General features: G+C 36.4%; 1 protein-coding gene across 1 annotated transcript; it reads left to right on the forward strand.

Annotated features, from left to right (window-relative positions):
• The first annotated feature begins 13,305 nt into the window (after positions 1 to 13,305).
• RK3 (receptor kinase 3) lies at positions 13,306 to 20,521 on the forward strand. Its single transcript, XM_068455019.2, has 7 exons — positions 13,306 to 14,785; positions 18,544 to 18,684; positions 18,926 to 19,119; positions 19,232 to 19,439; positions 19,544 to 19,781; positions 19,871 to 20,021; positions 20,105 to 20,521. The coding sequence occupies exons 1-7, from the start codon at positions 13,486 to 13,488 to the stop codon at positions 20,420 to 20,422; spliced, it is 2,550 nt and encodes an 849-aa protein (XP_068311120.2). The 5' UTR covers positions 13,306 to 13,485; the 3' UTR covers positions 20,423 to 20,521.
• The last annotated feature ends 748 nt before the right edge of the window (positions 20,522 to 21,269 follow it).

Genomic DNA, 21,269 nt, shown 5'->3' on the forward strand with positions numbered 1-21,269 from the left:
CCCAACACCTTCATATTGTTGTGCATTGAGTGCTCGATTAGCAATGAGAGTTTTGGCATCCCTAGGTGTCTTGTCCACTAGAGCTCATCCCGCGGATGCATCCAACATTTGCCGTTCAAGTGGTAGAAAACCTTCGTAAAAATATTGAAGAAGTAGCTCCTCCTTCATTTGGTGCTGTGGACATGAAGCAACAAGAGTTTTAAAACGTTCATAATAAGTTGGAAAAGATTCACCTTGGCTTTGCTGAATTCCACTAATCTTCTTGTGAAGAATAATGACTCGTGATGTCGGAAATAACTTCTCTAAGAAGGCTCGCTTCATACTCTCCCATGATGTGACAGTTCCGGGAGCCAACTCATACAACCAATCCTTGGCCTTTTCCAACAAAGAAAAAGGAAAAGCCTTCATCTTCAATATGTTGTTGTCCACGTTCACCGGTGTCATACTTGAGCATACGACTTCGAACTCCTTTAAATGCTTATTGGGGTCCTCCATTGCTAACCCATGGAACTTGGGTATATGATGTAGCAAACTGGACTTCAACTCAAATTCATCGGTCTTCTCAGGGGCTGCCCTAGGGTATTGGATGCAAATAGGGGCTGCATTGGCCAAATCCTAGGCAGAAAGCTCTTTGATGGTTCGATTGTCCACTGCCATGGTTGGTACTTCCTCTTTAACCCAATCCATGGCCTCCTCTTCAACCTCAACTTCAACTTCTTGCTCTTCTAATTCAGGTTCGGGACTAGGAGGATTAGACGCTTGCGATTTCTTTTTCCTTCTCAAAGTCCTCTCGAAATCACCGTCAAAGTCGGAGATATGCTCACGAACAGGTTGTGAGCCACGGGTCATAAACTAGTACCTGCACACAAAAACTAACAAGGTTAGCAATCAATCTAATAGACTCGCCACAAGTAAGAAAATAAGGTGCCACACACGGCACAAAAACAAAGCACACACACACGGTGCAAAAAAAATTAAAACAAAACAGAAACTAAACAATTTAAACAAGACTCAAGACAAGAGATTAGCAACTTTGCAAATCCCCGGCAACGGCGCCAAAATTTGATGCGAAACGAATGTGACACACAAATTAAACCCTATTTGTGACAATTGTAGTAATGATGTAAGTAGGGATCGTTCTGACCGGGGATTAACTAGGGGTGCTAAACACTTTAAACTGACTCCAATAAATAAAACTAACCTTTAAAACACTTAACTCACTTAACAAAAACTCAAAACAAGTCCACAAGACTCCAAATACTTAAAAACACAAAATAAGATAGATTGTAATGACTAAGACTTAACAAAATATGGGGGGATTGAGTTTGGACGAATTTAAACTAAATGGGCAGATTGTAAAGAAAACAGATTTTAAGACGAAATTGTGATGAATCAATGGATGATGGAATAGCTAAGGGGTTCTTCTCCACACATGAAATATATGCAACGTAAGTCAATTTCCAGTTATCAATTCAATAAGTTATGAACCTTGACACTCCAAGTTAATTAGGTCCGCTTAAATTAACCTTCAAATTTCCCTAGAATTATTGAATTGGATGAATATGCATCGCAAACAAATTATTCCTAACAAGTTCTCTATATGAACAGCATGATAAAGATACAAGTTAGAATCATTACGTTCTTTGGAAATCATAAGCATCGACAAGGCATTTGTAACTATGAAAAAGCATGATACGCTTGCCAGGAATCTACTTAACATGATCGTGACTAGCAACCTTTACTACTTGTGAATATAAATTCATAACGATTAGGTGAAACAAACTTATATCCTAGCACCAAATTCAAGCATGCAAATTAAGCGTGCACTCTCAATCAACATACAAGAATAAGTTCTAAATCAAACGGTTAAGCAAATTGTATTCAAAACTTATGCAACGATAACTGGAAGTAATCAACTTATTTCACATATATAATCATGGTTTCGAATCACCCCCTAGCTAACTAGGGGGTTTAGCCTCTCATGTTCACAAAAAGAGAAATAAAATTGAATTTAAACATAACGAACAAAGGATGGATTACACCTAAAACGCCCAAGAAATCCACTTGAATTTCTGCGCGTTTTAAAGTCCTCTTTCTCCTTCTCCTTGCTGCGGCAGAGATGGTCTAGGGGTGTTTTGGATGTTATTTTGGGTTGGGGATGGATTTATGATGGTAGGGTAGTGTTTTGGAGGGATGGGGAGTGGTTGGAGTGGCTGCAATGGAGGAGAAAAGGTGCAGAAAATGGCTGCAATTAAGGGGGGAAAAGCTGGAATGGGTATGAAATACACCGCCAAGGATTTTCTTCCCCCGAATGGAGGGTTATGCACGGGTTTTATATCATGATGGTAGAGCATGTGGGTGAATTATAGAATGGGAAAGCATGTGAGTGACAGCTAGGGTGATTGGTGGCTGCAATAGATTAAAGAGGGAATATGGAAGAGAATGTGCTGCAATGATGAAGTGGGAAAGCTGGAAATGCAAGGGGAATGCACGGCACAAAGGGAGAATGGGAGAATGTAGCTGAATGATGATGGTTTTAATGGGAGTGACAGCTAGGGAATATGGAAGTGTGCGGCTAAGGTTGGAATAATGTGATGGTGGCTGAAATAATGAAGGGAATGAATGGAAAAACAGCTAGGGAGTGAATGATTAAAGGGTGCATGAATGGAATGATTAAAGAGTGAATGAATGGGAGAGCATGTGGTTGAATGATGAAGTGGGAAAGCTGTAATTGGAAGGAGTGGAAGGGGAATGCACGACAATGGTGTTAGAATGGGCTAGGCCCTTTGTTTTATGTCCTAAAGTGCATACAAGGCCTTCAATTTCGTCCAACACTTTGGCTCCAAGCATAAGCTATCCATCCTTAGCCCAAAAGTGCTCCAAAAGGCTCCAAAATGCACTTCTTTGCTCCTTTAGCCCTTAGAACCTGAAAACATACGAAAATAACTTAAAAGACTTAAAGAACTAAGAAATAACAACGTAAATGCACAAGAACAAGCCAACTAAGTTGCCTAAATATGCTTCTATCAAGGACCAACTGTGTCAACCGGATTCACCGGCCTATGGTCCATCTCTGCCAAAGTAATGGCAGCAGTAGTAGGTGTAGACAGAGGAGGTGTAGTCGTCGAACGAGGTGTAGAAGTTATCTCATTCCAGGTTCTAATGAGCTTTAACATCTACAAACTTGGAAATAAATTTGTAAGATTACAGAGATTTAACTTACTGTACAAATGCATAATAATTTGTACTTAAATTTAAAAACCCTAATCCTAAACCCAATTCAATTTTGGCAGAAACAAAACTTAAAACTGATCTACTACACACAAACTAATCAATGTCAGATATGACATAGACCCAACAATTATAACTTAGAAGAAGAAACTAGCATAAAGGAGTAGTTGGAGGCAAAATCATAGTCTATGAGCACGCTGTGTATCCATGTAGTCTGTATGTATGTACTAATCAACATAAATACAAACAGTTTCCACCAGAGTCCAACTCTATAAATACTTAATAGTTTCACAGGTAGTAATAAGAAAAGGGATCATATAAAGTGATTCTCAGTCTCTTTAAACATCCACATTACATATAGAAATCATATGACTATTGGATATAAATAGAGCTTGGTAACTGGAATAATTAACAATGCAATATATTTAGAAAAGAGTGATTAGCACCAAATAACACTTTCTCTCTATGCATATAAATTAGATAAATTTTAACAGTACATTAAAGACATTGACAAGCAAAAAAAAATACTAAATGTAAAAGTAATAACCTCAAAAATAAAACTTAAGGAGGAACAAAACCACATAAGTGTAAGTATTAGGTCACTTCACCAAATTAAAGCATAATCCTAAACCAAACTCATGCAACCCAAAATACTCGAAACTGTAATGTTTTGTTTCCAAATAACAACAATGTTTTGGTTCTTCTGATCAATCAAGTATTTCATGTAGTACTAAGTCACCATTTCTTCGTACAAGTTCACTAGAATTGAACAAGTAAACTCAGAACGTTCACTACAATTTCATACATCAAAAAGCACACCCAAATGGGATAACAATCCGAATTCAAATTCTAACAGTCACAAACAAGGTGAATAATCACCAGTATTAATTATACACAAATTATAATAGGTTTGTGCACTAATTTAATTAGTTTGTTCGATACAATTTCCATTAAAAGTGAAGAAAAACAAATCAAAATTCCACCCAAAAAACAAATTGCAACTGTTCAAACAAGAGGAACATTGCAAAAGCAACTGTTAAAACAAATCATAACCCCTAATTTGGGTTAGAATCTAATCCGTGGCTTAAACACTCACATTACAAAAGCAACTCTGTACTGTTTAAAATATATATGTTTTCCCCCGGCGCGCGCGCGCGCGGGGGGGGGGGGGTGGGAGAGGAAAAAGAATCATATAACAAGCATATTTTGACATCCAATACAGGAAAACACTTACAAATCCCCAGTTTCCAAAGGTTGACGGCCCTAATTCTAACCCTTTACTTGAAATTAAAAAACCCCTAATTTAAGAACCCTAACCTAACCCCCAAAGAAGCACCCTAAATCTAACCCCCAATTTAAGAAAACCTAATCTAACCTCACTGACCGAAATTGTTCAACCCCTAATTTATGAACCCTAATCTAACCCCCAGTGAAGCATCCTAAATCTAACCCCCAATTTAAGAAAACCTAATCTAACTTCACTGCCCGAAATCGTTCCCCTAATTGAAGATCTAAATCTAACCCCAATTAAGAACCCTTAAAACTCTAATTTAAGAACCTAAATGTAACCGCCAATTAAGGAACCCTAAATCTAACCCCACTGCCCAAATTCTAACCCCAATTAAGAACCCTAAAAACTCTAATTTAAGCAACTAAATGTAACCCCCAATTTACAAACCCTAAATCTAACTGCACTACCCTAATTCTAATCCCCAATTTGGAAAAAAAAAAAAAAAAAAACCCTCACTCTATAAACCTCAATTCACTTCACAAAATAAAGAAAATTGAAAATACAAAATTGAAGAGGCAATTACCTCTTGGAGACGAAGACGTTATGCCTGGAGAGAGGGAGGGAGAGATGAGGTGAGTGAATGAGAGGAGAGACAGAGGAAGGAGAGAGAGGGTATCGCGCGGGGAAAAAAAGGAAAAAGAAGGAAGTGAGGGGAGGAATGAGGTGCACTGGATTACAATAATAGAATCTTGCGCGACGCAGGCTTCGTCGCACAAGGTTAAAAATTCGTCTCCCAAGTTCTTTAAAATTTCCGCTAAAAAAAATTGCCTTTATTGAATTTTCAGACAATTGTGCAACGAATACAAAGGTTTCATCGTGCAAATAGCTTTTGCGCAATGAAATTTGTTTATTCGTCGCGCAAGTGTCTGAAAATTCATTCTTCCCGCGTAAAATTAAAACGCTTGCATGACCAACTATTGTTGTGTGTTTCGCAATTATGTTTGAAATTGATTTTTTTTTTTTAATCACAATTTATTATAATTCACATATAAAATGGGAATCATTCATACCATTTTTTCCATCATTGTATACACTGCATTAACCATTTAATGTGTTTTACAAAAAATGTTTCAAATAAATTGCATTAATTTTCATCCGAACTATAATAACTTTCACTTTCGTCACTATCATCATTTTCGGTGTCTCATTCCTCAGCATCGATAGGTAAGTCACCATCGTCGTTTATGCGCACTAAATCATTGTATTGTGGAAGGTTACCGAGTTCAATTGTGATCGATTGAATGGGTATTTCGATTGAAGATATATACTCTTTCTCTCTGAAATGGTTATTGGATAATAGTATCTCCGAGTGTTTCCACACCAATTTTCATTGAAGATTCTAGTTGTTAGTCAGCAACATTGTCGATATCGTCGTCAGCAGAGTCTTGTTCTAGTATAGCATACATGTTCCTATGATCCATTTTCTAAACAACTTTCCAACCCCTCCCGACTTTAGGGTCATCTAGATACACAATTTGTTTTGCCATGTTTGTTCAGATGTAAGGGTCATCATCTTACCAAGTTTTGGTAGTGTTCACTGATAGTAATCCATGATCTCTTTTCACACTTCCATGCCTATTTGGGTTTGTATCAAACCATCGACACTTAAATAAGATCACTTGGCACCAGTCTTTGTAAAGCAATTGCACGACACTTGTTAATTTGCCATAAAATTCAATGTCTGTACTTTCGCCTCCACCTGGGACATGAACACTATTGTTTTGTGTACACAACTTGTCATCTCGTGCAGCTACTAAGAACTTGATGCCTTGACATGGTAACTCGATTACAATTCAAAGCGAATCGGTCTGAACGCCAAGTTATATAACTCTTCACTGTACACCGGGGAATTTGATGCTTTCAATTGATTCCCCTAATATTACACAAGCATATAAATTTGTTAGATCGAGAAAAATAATTGGTACAATATATATGTCCAATACAAAACACTTTAAACTTACATATTTAAGAAACCACCGCGGAAACAATTCACGGTGTTTCTTGGCATACAAATGTGAAGGATATGTCTGCTTCATCATATCTTCATGCTCCTAGGTATGACAGTGTCTGGTCACAATTGTTGAGTGCGAACCAATGTGCTACCTCCATGTCCTTCTTGGAAAACTACTTGTCTAGTATCGGATCTCCAAATGGTCGAGCGATTTGGGCAAAAACTGAAAGTTTGTCCTTTCTCACACCCCTGTCATTATTGCGTGGAGGATGATTGAAAGTTGTCTGAACATCCTTTAAATACATTCCACAAAATGTAAGCGCCTCATATGCCACCCAAGCTTGTATAATTGATACTTTGGGCATCGCTTTGTTTCGTACACTTTTCTTCAAGTCTCCAAGAAGCCTGCCAAAATAAAATGATATGATACAAATTTTACTAATCGTAAGTTATTGATTAATAAAAATGATGAGGAATATAAACCTTTCTATTAGATACATCCATCGAAAGTTCACTGGTACAGCAAGCAATGCCTCATTCGTTAAGTGAACCATCACGTGGATGATACTTGTGAAAAAAGCTGGACGAAATATCATTTTAAACTTGCATAAAACTTGCACAATGTCATGGCGCAACTGATTAACATCTGTTTTTCGCAAAGTCCTTGACGTCAATTGTGAAAAAAAATTGGACAACAACACAGCTAATTTACCTTAGTCAACATTCATGCAACGCGCGATAGTTGAAGCATACCCTGTTCATCCACAAACCCTGTCGTATTCTCATTCATTCCAAATCAAGACGAGCTTTGATCGTGTCCTTTGTCTTACCCTCAATACCTAGAATTGTGCCCACCAATGTGTCAAATACATTTTTCTCAACATGCATAACATCAAGGTTGTGTCCCAATTTTAGTTTCGACCAGTACAGGAGCTGAAAAAACATAGACTTGTGCGTCCAGTTCATATGTGTAGAAGGTTTGGTCTTGCTGACATTGGTCCCGAACGAGGCAAAATCCAAATCGTTAAGTTGTTCCAAGATCTGATCACCGAACCATTCTCTGGGTTTGAGTCGATGCTCCCTTTCCCCATTAAACTTTTTATCCTTCTCTCTCCACTCGTGGTCCCATGGCAGCCATCTCCGATGACCAAGGTAACAAACTTTTCCGTCGTGCCAACTAGATGTTACATCTTCCTTGCATACATGGTGTGCCTTATAACCCTTAGTGCTCTACCTAGAAACCATTATATATGCGGGAAAATCGTTCATAGTCCACATCACTGCAGCCCGCAAAGTGAACATCTTGCTAGTACACTTATCGTATGTGCGCAAACCATGTGTCCATAAATCTTTTAGCTCATCCACTAATGGCCTTAAGTATATATGGATTAACCTACCAGGATCCTCAGTTATCAATAACGTCATCATCGTGTATTCTTTTTTTATACATTTCCATGGTGGCAAATTATATGGAAATACGAAAATTGGCCAAGTACTGTGGTGTTGGTTTAAAAACCTCAAACAGATTAAATCCGTCAGTGGTAAGTCCCAATCTAACGTTCTAAGGATCAGCAACAAAATCAGGGAATGGTCGATCGAACTATTTCCATGCCTCTTCATCTACAGGATGCCTTAGGACATTGTCATCAACCTGCTTTTCCTTATGCCATCTCATGTCTGTGGTAGTATGGATTGACATATATAACCGCTGCAACCTAGGCTTAAAAGGCAAATAACTCATGACTTTTTGTGGGTTCTTCGTCGATCTATTCTGAGATGTCATTTTGAACTTCGACTCATTACATACAGGGCATTTATCTAATGTTTCATTCTCCTTATAGAACAATACACAATTATTTTTGCAAGCATGAATTTTTTCATAACACAATCCGAGACCATTCAACACCTTTTGAGCATCTATGGGTTTTCGGAAAATAATTGTCCTTTGGTAACATTCTCTTGAAAACCCACAAAAAATAATCAAAACACTGGTTCGACATACTATACTTTATTTTCCCTAACATCAATTCCACAATAGTTGTGAGAACGTAAAATCCCTCACACCCCGGGTATAACTCTTGGTTGGCATTTTTTAATAATTTTTCATATTCTTCTAATTTTCCCCTATTCATTGGTGCTGGCATGTCATCTTCCACTTCCTGATTGGTATTTGTCGACGCAAATGGAAAAAACCATCATTTAAGATTTCCATGACTTGTTCATTAGGATCCATATTAGGTTCAACATTGCCCACTGTTGTCACATTTGAAGACGAAGCATTGTGTAATTGTTCCCCGTGATGGTTCCAAATATTATAGGTCTCTACCATTCCATTCCTTAGTAAATGAAATCGAATATTTTCAAAAGTTTCCCTTAACGTATTGTTACACTTCCTACAGAGACACCAGATTCTAGTTGCACCCAAGTTGTGTGTACATGCAAAGTCAATAAAATTCTCAATTCCATTCAAGCATTCGTTGGCGCATCTGTTCGGGTTATGCATCCACATTTTGTCCATCATTCTTGCAACCAAAATAATAATACAACAATCACAACAACTTCTACATGATCTTCTTACTTTATGTCTCCGGTAAGGGCCACATCCCATTCGGGAATGCAAAATTATGTCATGTAATTTATGGCTACTTCGGATTAGATTTCGACGTGGAGAAATTTCGGAAGCATCTCTGTACAGTTCTTCAAGTGCACAACATAGATATGAAATACCTATGTGCCACCCGAAGAACATATGGAAATGACATCAAAATCCCCACGACCAAAATCTAATCCTTTAACCGTAAACTACGCGATATAACTTTGCATTCCCAAACTGTCCAAACAATGGAACAATTCAAGAATCAATTGGACTGTAGTCATGCTTTCGCATCCATGCATGACATCCAACTAATCCTCAAACAGGAAACTAAGTTTTACTAAAAAAACACAAGTACGAAGTTAATTTCTATTAACTTCGTACATCACAACACATATTTGTACATCATGTACAAATTTGTACGTATACAATTCAACAGTATACATAATTATAACATAAAAATTAATCTAATTTAACAACTTAATATAAACAAATTTAACAACATAATTTTAATATACTTTAACTGATTCATATTTAAAAAATAAAAATAATAGACTACACCAAGTACATTGCGCTGAAGTTCTTTTATCTTATTAGCAACAATAGCATCAAAGCATTGAAGTCAAGCAAATATGTTCCTAAGATAACCTGGCTCATCTCTTCACGAAGTCATTGCCCAAGTCTACTTTTCAGAAGCTCGTCCAAGGAATCAGTATGTTTAAACTTTTTGACCTAAATAGCTTGTAGTTCTCTCATTCTAAAGTTATGTCAAACTCAGGGGAGTATCTAGAATTATACTCATTTGATCTTAATGTACTCTTTTTTCCTACGATTAGGAGCATTTTTCCCACTAGGTTTTTGCTACCATAACGAGGTTTTGATGAGACACCTATCTTGGGTTGATCATACTCTTTTAAGGTTTACTACTTTCGTCCAGTATGACGCTTGTTTTTTACATTATGCATACTTCTCACATTTCTCTGTAGTCTATGTGTTTTTCATCGCCGAAGACATGATGCGAGGTTTTGTTTAAGTATTTACACACTCAAGAGGGAGTGTTGCAGTCCTATCAGATTAAAAATGTGATCGTGTAAATCTTATCATATCTACGATATCCCTATGGAATTCTACCATATCTCTTAGACTAGATATTATTCTATTTGAGTTGTAATCCTATTGGGATAATGAATTTACTTTATCTACTACTATAAATAAAGGCACAATGGGGTGTCATAACACACATCTCACAATTACACATCTCTTTGTTCTCTCTTGTTGCCGATGCACCCCTCTCTCTGTCCTTTGTATTGTTCAGTAAATTAGGCATGCAACAATATAACTATTTAGAAGTTGTATTTGAATGTAAGCATACAAAAAAAAAAAAGGCAATTAAACTTTGAATACTATTTTGATTTGATATTCAAATGATTTAGTATTCTGAGTCGTAAACCAACATGAATTGAACCGAAGCTAGTGTGAACATCACTGCACAATTTTAGTTATAAATTTAAAAGGAGCAACACCGAACCAAACCATTTAATATTTTTCGGTTCTGGTTCTAGGATGGAGGGCGGAATCGCCCCTAACCGCACCGTGGTCACCCTCAGTTACACCTATGGAGGAGTCTAGAAATGGCCAGAGGAGAACAAAAATCACTGTCAAACTCTCGGATCATGGGAAAAACTCATGGCCTCACCGAGCCGCCGTTGTTGCACCAACAGGAAATCGGGACCAAGGATCTCCTCCTAAGGTCGAGAGCTGTTGATTGGCGGTTGTGGTTGCCATCGAGGTGGATGGAGACGGTGAGTTCGCCGTGGGAGAGCTCTGATCCATCAAATTTCAAATCGCCCAAAAACAGGACCAAATGAGGCTAAGCTTGGGTGAGTTATGCTCGTGATGGTGAGAGCAGTCCGATGGTAGTGATGCTGATGAGCCTCGCCATGAAGTTCGCCATAAAAAGCATTCGCAAACTTGCAAGTCTGCAGGTTGCAGGGGAATCGGGTCATCAAGTCGACCTGTGAACCGGGTTTCCAAATTGGAAAGGCTGGTTGCAACAAAGTTGGAGCATCCTATTCATAGAAGTCCAAATGACAAAAATGCCCCTGCCTTTGATTGTTTAATTTTCCTTCGTTATAAATTTGATTTGCAAACAACTTTCGCCCACGTGTTTGTAGGAACGAGTTTTATCTCAAAATATTAAGATTGGCCTCGAAGGGTCTACATATTTTGTGGTGATTAGTTACCGAAAAACGAATACTACAATTCTAAAATTAATGAAAATAAAATTTTAATTCCCAAAAATAAAAAAGGGAAATGTTATTGGCACTCCAAAAATCTCATTCTACACTCCTCACAAGTGTATTTTTTTTTTATTTTCCAAATATAGAAAGTTTGGAGTGCCAATAACAATTCCCATACAAAATACAATTTTGAATAGGCTTTTTATATTAGCACCCACATAATATTGAATGCACCCCACACTAACATTTAATATTAAATGACTTATGTACCCTAATATGCAATGACAATTTTGACCTTATTAGATTTAAAAAAATAAAAAAAATATTTAAATGCACCCCAAATCACTTTTAACGTATTATTTATCTTCTTCAACTAACACCTCCCACCATCCACTATTGAATAAAACCCTAACCAGTGAAACTACAAACACGTTGATTGAGAAAAATTACTTTTGACGAATGAAATATGAAATCGATGTTTCAAAAGTTCCACTTGAGGTAAGACATTGTATTTTTCATTGTTTTAGTGATTTGAACGAGATTCATTCCTCAATGTGCATATGTGAATTTCATGGAAACTCTTGCATTCTTTTTTGCAGCCTAATGCATTAGGTTCATAATAGGGAATAGCATATGGGCATGTCTACAAGCATTTTGTTAGTGGCAAATGGAAATGATCTTGTACAATTTTTCACTCACATTGACAAAGAAGAAGGAAAATGAAACAACAAATGTATAAAAAATAGGAATAGCAGGTAGCTTTGAAATCATTATTATTATTATTTTTAGTGTTATTGAAAAACGTTCAAATGAATTTAAACATTTTTTTTTTCAAACCATGATCTTGTACAAATTTTCACTCACATTGACAAAGAAGAAGGAAAATGAAACAACAAATGTATAAAAAATGGGAATAGCAGGGTAGCTTTGAAATCATTATTATTATTTTTAGTGTTATTGAAAAACGTTCAAATGAATCTAAACATTTTTTTTTCAAACCATTCAATTTGAAATCATTTGGCACACTAAACATTCAAATGATTTAAAATCATTTGGCAAAGTAAACATTCAAATGTTTAGATTGGGCCCAGAAAATTAAAAATCAATGTTATATCATATTTGAAAAATGTGAGGTGTATAGAAAATATGGGGTCCATGTAGAAAATGTGATGTGTAAATTGAAAATGTAGGGTGTGAGGGTATTATAGAGAAAGAGTGGGGTGTAGTAAGATAATTTTTTTAATTTAAAAGCAAATGTGAGATTTATTAAGTATGTGGAGATTATTCAACAATATATGAGGTATCAATAAGCCATATAATGAAATAGGGGAAATGGATTTCTGATACTCCCTGACCTAAATCTAGGCATGCAAGCCGTCACGTCAGCTAGAAAAATAATTTAAAACTATAAACGTACATTCACGTCACTAAGCCTCGAGGGCATAATCGTCATTTTACAAACTTGGGGGTAAAATATATACCATAAATTGGGATGGGTCGTCACAATTTCACATATGGTGAGGGAGAAGGCGACATCATGAGACAGAAGAAAGAAATAAGAAACGTTTTGGAACAAGAAAGAAGATGGAAGAAATTTAAATTCCTATAGTTAATCCCATCATTAAGCATAAGATGATCCTATAAAAAGAAATTAACATATTAATTACTTAATTAGTCAATTTGAAGATAAATTTGGCTGGAGAATAAAAATAGGCTGATGTGTATTATGTCTGAGTCATCAAACCTAACTCAAACAATCAAGAAAAATTGTATTATACCTAATAAAGGCTCACAAAAATTACGTATCAAATTTTCTCTACAGTAAATTCCCTTACAGGTAAATAATCAAAGCTAGATGTAGGTAAAATTGGGGAAGATTTGATTAAGGCAATCAAAGCATGCAAATTTGGGAAAGTGAATCAAATTATACGAAATAATCCAAAGATTGCCGACGGCCTCCCTAGTCAAGAAAACCAATACAACGTGCACTGTACAGCTTGCCAAAAGTAAATAAAACCGAGAGTCAACAGAAGCCAACCGGTCTTTTAATTTCTCCTTCACCTATCAATGGCTAACTAATACCCCAAAAACATCACCAACAAACCCAATGCTTCATATGCTTTCACCAAGAAAATCCTCCTCATAGAAGAAGAAGAAAAAAAAAAAAAAAAAAAAAAAAATGAGAGCTCCAACAAAACTCCACCAATATTTCTCCACCCTTCTCTGCCTCGTTGTACTCTCTTTCCTCCCAATCGCCACCTCCAGCGACTCCTTGTCTTCAGTTCAATCCCTCCGAAACGGCCAAACCCTCGTCTCCTCCGGCAACGTATTTGAGTTGGGGTTGTTCCAGCCGGGGTCTTCCGGTTGGTACTTGGGAATATGGTACAAGAATATCCAACCCCAAACAGTTGTTTGGGTAGCAAACAGAGACAGCCCTCTTTCGAATTCGTCATCAGCAACAATCAAAGTTGGCGACCGTGGAAATCTTGTTCTTGTTGATGAAGGAAGTGGAAACGTCACATGGTCTTCCAATGAAACTCAAGCTGTGAACCCAATTGTGCAGCTTTTAGATTCGGGAAATCTAGTCCTCAGAGAAGAAGATTCAAACCGAAACAACCCGAAAGACGAGTTCCTTTGGCAGAGCTTTGACCACCCAACAAACACTCTGCTGCCGGATATGAAGCTGGGATGGAACTTGAGCTCAAATTTGGACAGATACATAACTTCATGGAAAAGCACAGAAGACCCGTCAGTAGGTGACTATTCTTTCAAGCTGGATTACCACGGTTTCCCGGAGATTTTCCTGAGAAACAAACAGGTCATAATGTATCGCAGCGGACCCTGGAATGGGGAGAGGTTTAGCGGTGTGCCTGAGATGACAGTTTCAAATGGTCTTCAGTTCAGTTTCGTTTACAATTCAAAAGAGGTGTACTACACTTTTTCAATAAAGGACGATTGGAAACCGTTGTATTCACGACTGATCGTGAGCCAAGATGGGTATCTCCAACGGTATATGTGGATTGAATCCAGCAAGATTTGGAACCAATTCTGGTACGCCCCGAAAGACCAGTGCGACAATTACAGAGAGTGCGGCCCCTACGGCGTCTGTGACTCAAACGCTTCGCCGGTGTGCGAGTGTTTGAAGGGTTTTCAGCCCAAGAATTTGCAGGCGTGGAATCTGAGAGACGGGTCCGACGGTTGCGTGAGGAAGACGGAGCTGGAGTGTTCGAAGGATAAGTTTTTGGGTTTGGGGAACATGAAACTGCCGGAGAGCGGCGGCGCGTTTGTGGACATGGGCATGGATCTTGAGGCGTGTAGGAAAAAGTGTTCGGAAAATTGTTCTTGTACGGCTTATGGGAATGCGAGGATTGAGAACGGAGGGACTGGTTGTGTGATTTGGAATGGGGAGCTCTTGGACCTGAGGCGATATGCAGAAGATGGACAACATCTCTATGTCAGATTGGCAGCTTCTGAACTAGGTAACATTTTCTTTTGCATTACTCTTTTGTTTTTTTCATGCTACGTCTAAATTTGTAAACTACATAATCTGTCATAAATAAAATATAGGCACGTTAATAAATATTTAAATAATAATTTAATTGTCACTTAATACTACGATCTAATGATATTCCTTTTACAAATTTGTAAATAAAAGGTTTTAGGTATGACTCTGGCCAAAGTCGAATATAAATCATATTATTATGGCAGCCTCAGTGTGAGGCCTAGTGCACTCTCTCATCCCTATAGTGTAGATAACATCGTTTATTATTAAAAAATAATAATCTAATCATTAAATTTCATGTTATATAGTACACAAAATTTAGTCTTCCTAACATTATTCTAATTGTTGTTATTATTAGTACTAATATCATTAATCTAATTTTAAAAGTATAGTTTATTGTCCATAAATCTGTTTTGAAATATTGTAAGGTGTTTTTGAATTGTATAAAAACACAAAACTTGGCGTCTTTAAGATTAAGGAGACATGTTTCAGCTTGATATGACCATGGTTGGGTGAGCCAAAGTATGATTGCGTATATTCTGTGAAATTTATGAGCTTAAGATTAGAATTGAGAGTTTTCATATCAGTTGGTTTCAATGACAATGGAGTGTGACGTAATAAAACTTACACTATTAGAAGGAATCTAACCATTAACATGTTATATTCTACCGTGTCCTTTTTTCAAATATAGCATGCGAAAGAAAATAGAGGGAATGAAGGGGTAATGTGCGTCATGGGCATGGGGTCAATCCACATGTCAAATCATGAATGTATGCATCACGTTTTGTTGGACTCTCATTGATTTAAGGCGAACTTTGCTTTGAAATTACGCTTTCACGTAAAACGTTTTTTCTAGATGTTTCCCGTGACAGATGGTAGAAATTTACAACTATATATGATGGTTTGTTTTTTTTTTTCTCTCTTAATAAAATGGTTTTATTCGTTAAAATTTGAACAATATTATTACTAGTTTATTGTGATATTTAACTCACTTTCTCACCTTTTTAGTGGAAATAATTAGTTTGTTAAAAAAAGGGTGCTATTTACACTGAAAGTAGTTGATTAGGCTTAAGTTACATAATAGATTTGATATAATAATTTAGTATCGACTTGTCATTTACAAGAACTAAATTCTAGAAATCTCACTTATAATTTAAAAATATCAGTAAACTATAATATTAAGTAATAATTTAAATAGAGACTAATTGGTCTCATTTGATTTTTAGGATTTAGATTTGACACTCTCTACTAGGGATTATATTTCATTTTAATTTGGTGGAACTAGCCCACCCTTGACAAGAAAAATGTTAATGGAACGGGTGCTTTCGGCAGCTTGTTCAAATTGAGAGGGTAGTTGCCGTCATTGTTGACATGGTAAGATTTTCTTGAGCTACAATTAGCGGTCCTTTTCAATATTTGCTTTAAAATTCCAATACCACGGCAAACGGTCCGAATATTTTACGCGGGATAATATAATATTGTAGGCACCACCGTATATTTTAGTAAGAGAAATTGGACCTTGTGGAAATATCTCCAAAAACAAAAGGACTCGAAAGTCCCTTTAGTTGTCGTTGTGAATGGAAGGAAACCTTGTTCAAATTTTAAAAGTAGTAAAGTGCAAATAAGTTTAAATTATTAGAAAGAAAACACATTATTAGTCATGTTCATATTTGGTCCGTCCATCAAGATAGGATTAGACCTATTGTCTTCTTCATAGGTTAACTCGTTGACGAAATAGTAGGATTAATTGTGCATGAGTTTTGTTTTGAGTGTTCTTATTTTGTGTGTCACTTAGCATGAATTGTCAAGACTAATTCATGTGAAGGTGTACGACTGATCTTAATATTTTATAATGACTATTATGTACTTGGAGTAAAGGACTGGTAATTTTAAAACACTCTCTTTAATTGGTATTTATATAATTATATATATATATATATATATATATATATATAGGTGGTGACTTTTACACACCATTTTATCTCCCACAAATCCTAAATCCTAAACTCTAAACCTTTCATTTTTTCAATAAATTTTTAAGGTGCATGAGAGATTAAATGAGGTATGTAAAAGTCACTACCTTTTTTTGATAATTCGACTAACCTCGTAGTGATTTAATATTTTTTAAATGACTTGTGTAAATAATTCCTCAACTGACTTGTGTTATCTTTGCATCCCTTTAGTTGGATTGCAACGAATAAATTACTATTTTCAATATATTTTAAGAGAAGAAATGATAAAAATTGCGTTTTGGAGGTCAGAGATTAATTACCCATGAAAAAAAACTTATTCATTCTAATTTTCCTAAAATGTTTGGATTAAAAATGAGAAGTTTAATGTATAATCTATTTCTAATCTCCTTAGCACGAAAAATTATTATCCTCTACTTTCAATATATCTTGAATTTAGAAGGTTAATTATTCATTACAATTAGAGATCAAACAAGGTCTTCGTAACCAATATTAACATGTATGATGCAAAGTGTAATTTGTGAGTGCTATATTCATATTAGAGGACCAAATTATGTCTGAGCGCAGGTTTAGTAATTGTTACGTACTATTCACACTCATTTTTACTTTTTATATATTCTTATTAATATTTTGTTATTGAGATTTTAATTTATTTGATTCAACAAAAAAACAATTTAAAAAAACTGTATAAAATAAAAATAGATGTGTAACATTATCCTTTATTCATGTCAAAAGTGTAGGAGTCTTTCCATTTCATGAATGCTCTTAGCTGTTCGCCTATGACTAAAACAGATAATAGACATGTGCTTTTAATTGTTCACACAGCAAATAATTGAAGGTGGTTCTCTGCAAAACTAATGAAAAGTAAGTGCCGAACCTGGAAAAATAAAATATATGTGGGCTGATTACCAAAAAATAAATAAAGAAAGAAAATACGTGGGCCTGCTAACCGGTGGGTTAGGTATGCATCCGCATCTACTTGGTCCCTCCTCATTATACTTTTATTAAATTTCTAATCACAACTGTTTATGGTGATATCGTAAAAGGCAGATTCTCTGCCCTTCTACTCTCCGTGCTTTCATGTTTTATGTGATCACAGTTAAGCCACGTTAATATTTTATATTATTTTTATAGAGATAATAAGATAAAAATAAATAGTAATATAAAATGTTAACGTGACTTAACCGTGACCACATAAACAGGAAGGCACAAGAAATGGGAGGTCAGAGAATCTGCCTCTGATATCCTATCTATGGTTCCAGCCTACCAGACTACCAGGGTTTCGGGTTTCTTTTAGGGAGGTTTAACAAAACTTTCTCGGTACTGTTCACTTTTAACGAAAAACCACATTTATACATTTTCCTGATATTATTTAGTATACCTTTAAAAAGAGATTTTTATTAAAAATGAAGTTTTTTAGGACTTTCGTTAGGTTTTTTTTAATTTTTTATTGTATATTATTGTTTAACATTAAGATTTGTTGCAGTACTACCTTTTTTATTATCTCAATGCACCTAAAATTCTATATAGAATGCCAAAACGCTTCCTTCTGACGGATAAAGACTCGTTATAAATAATAATTTAACACATATAGGCATATAAATTGTTTTCTTGCATTGTTTACTGGTTAAATCTATATACGAGTGGCAATGAAGAAAGAATGACATTTCCATATAAAGGTTCAGATAATGTTATGCTTAGGAAAGTAAATAGCTATGTATTTTATAACAGTATCACATTACTGACTATTGTACGTTCATTTCAGATGGCAACGGGAAGATGAAACGAGTACTCATTATTGTAGGCATTACAGTTGGTACTAGCATTCTGCTAGCAGCACTCGGTATCTGTTTTGTATGGAAGAGGAAATCTGGTATTACGCGTAAAGGAAGGATAGAACAAAGAGGTACTAAGCAACTTTGATTTGGCGATGATACCAATCTTCAGTACCTAGTACATTATCAATGTTTAATCAATCCCATTTTGATATCCTATTGACAATTGGTCGACAAAATTCTTGTCAAACATCGACAATGTACCATGTATTGTAGATTTGTTTCCGGTGTGGCAGCAATTCACTCCCCATACAACCAAGGAGTGTGTAACTAGAGATTGAGTTACAAAGTTTTTGTTTTCTGCCTGAACAGGTTCTTTTGAAAGAAGCCAAGATTTTCTGCTAAATGAGGTTGTTATCTCAAGTAAAAGGGAACACTACTCGGGTGAAAGGAGCAATGATGAGCTAGAATTGCCATTGCTTGATTTTAACGCAGTAGCAGTGGCTACGAATAACTTTGCAGACGAAAATCAACTGGGGCAAGGTGGTTTCGGTTGTGTGTACAAGGTAATTAAGCACATTTTGTTAGAAATCAGTGTTACTAGATCATGCATAAATTAAAGTAATTTGAGAAGTAACAAAAGACAGATTTAGTTATTTGTGGCTATTCCGATTCCAGGGTACGGTAGAAGGTCAATTAGTTGCTGTCAAGAGGCTTTCAAAGAACTCTGGACAAGGAACTGAAGAATTCAAGAACGAAGTAAAGTTAATCGCAAGGCTTCAGCACCGAAACCTTGTTCGGTTGCTTGGTTGCTGTGTCGACATGGATGAAAAAATGCTGATTTACGAATACATGGAAAACAAAAGCCTGGATTCTGTTCTATTCAGTTAGTTCCTTCATCAACTTCATCTTCATTTAATAAGTACAATTAAATCTATAACCAGTTTTGATTTTTGACATTATTTATGAAGTTGATGATGTTCCTTGTAGGTAATGCGAAAAGGTCTATGCTGGATTGGCCAAAGCGCTTCGATATTATTTGTGGGATTGCTCGTGGACTTCTTTATCTTCACCAAGATTCAAGATTTAGGATCATCCATAGGGATCTCAAGGCAAGCAACATTCTACTTGATGGAGAATTGACCCCAAAGATATCGGACTTTGGAATGGCTAGAATATTTGGTAACGATCAGACAGAAGCCAATACCAAAAGAGTGGTGGGAACATAGTGAGTACCAATGCCCTGCATATGTGACAAGGTTTCTATATTTTCCTGCTTACCACATATGCTAATTTCTCTTCACTGATGTTCTGCAGTGGCTATATGTCTCCAGAGTATGCAATGGACGGGCTTTTCTCTATCAAGTCTGATGTCTTTAGTTTTGGTGTTCTGGTATTGGAGATTATTAGTGGTAAAAAGAACAGGGGATTTTATTACGCGAACAACGAACTCAACCTCCTAGGACATGTAAGTAAAAGGGCACATATAATTAATTTCCACAAAATAACTAGATTCACTACTGACAGAGAAATGGCTTGGAATTGTTGCAGGCTTGGAAGCTATGGACAGAAGGAAAGGGGTTGGAAATACTTGATCCATCAGTTGGGGATTCATACTCCCCCTCTGTGGTGTTGAGGTGCATGCAAGTCGGACTCTTGTGCGTCCAAGAGCGTGCGGAATATAGGCCTACAATGGCCTCTGTGGTTTTGATGTTGAGTAGTGAAACTGCAACAATGCCTCAGCCTAAAAACCCTGGGTTTTGCCTCGAAAGGAATAAAAATCCTGTTGAAACAGATTCATCCTCTGGCAAGCAGGACCAATCCTGCACTGTAAACCAATTAACAGTCACGATGGTAGATGGTAGATAGTGAAATTTATTACCATATCAACTCATCAAGCATGTCGAATTTGTATATTTTACAACAAACACAATTTTGCTTCTATGAATCTCTCTCTTGTATCTTTAATCTTTCGCTATATCATCAAGCATTCTGTTCATTTTAATCCACCAGCATGTTGGTACATGTTAGCCATAAAACTTAGCAGCCATAGCAATGGAAAAGGAGTCTAGACCTACTTAGTAGCCATAGCACCAACAGAAACCTAAGAACCTGAGTACACACTTAATAGTTATAGGTTGTTGATAGGATCAATGGGTTACACAGTTTATACAGCCCATGACATGGGCTACGTATACGTGGGTGATCCATTTTAAGACAAAACATTACTATTAGTAAATATATGACAAATGACTATAAAATGGAATTTCACACGTTTTGTTTTTTGTTTTTTTAAATATATCATCCTATTAGGCTGAAAAGGGAAATTTGACAAAACAAATATTAAAAAAATGATAGAAAAAAATTAAGGAGAAAGAGAAAAAAATGTAACAAAACGCTGCGTTAAATTTTCAAAAGAAAACTAGATACAACACAAATGACCATTTAATTCACCAGCTCGCGACTTGCAAATGGCATAGCGCCTTGCACCGCCTCAACTTGCAAATTGCGTATAACGCTTGGCACCGCCCTCACCACCAAATTGCGTATGCCTCATACTGCCCGGAATTGCAAATAGGGTACGCCTCGCACCGCCTTGAGGCGATTTGTCGACGCCTCGCCTTGCCACTTCGCGTCGTAGGAACGCTTTATTGTGTTGCCAACAAATGTCCCTCGACGCCTTCACCACCTCTAAGGCGCCATTTCCACCGAAATT

The sequence above is a fragment of the Pyrus communis genome, chromosome 3 (genome assembly GCF_041283825.1).
Source record: "Pyrus communis isolate YQ-2024b chromosome 3, ASM4128382v1, whole genome shotgun sequence".
Taxonomy (NCBI): Eukaryota; Viridiplantae; Streptophyta; class Magnoliopsida; order Rosales; family Rosaceae; genus Pyrus; species Pyrus communis.

Coding starts and splice junctions, on each gene's coding strand:
- RK3 (XM_068455019.2), top strand. CDS start 13,486: ATGAGAGCTCCAACAAAACTCCACCAATATTTCTCCACCCTTCTCTGC. Junction 14,786..18,543: donor ATTGGCAGCTTCTGAACTAG/GTAACATTTTCT, acceptor CGTTCATTTCAG/ATGGCAACGGGAAGATGAAA. Junction 19,782..19,870: donor AAAAGAGTGGTGGGAACATA/GTGAGTACCAAT, acceptor GATGTTCTGCAG/TGGCTATATGTCTCCAGAGT.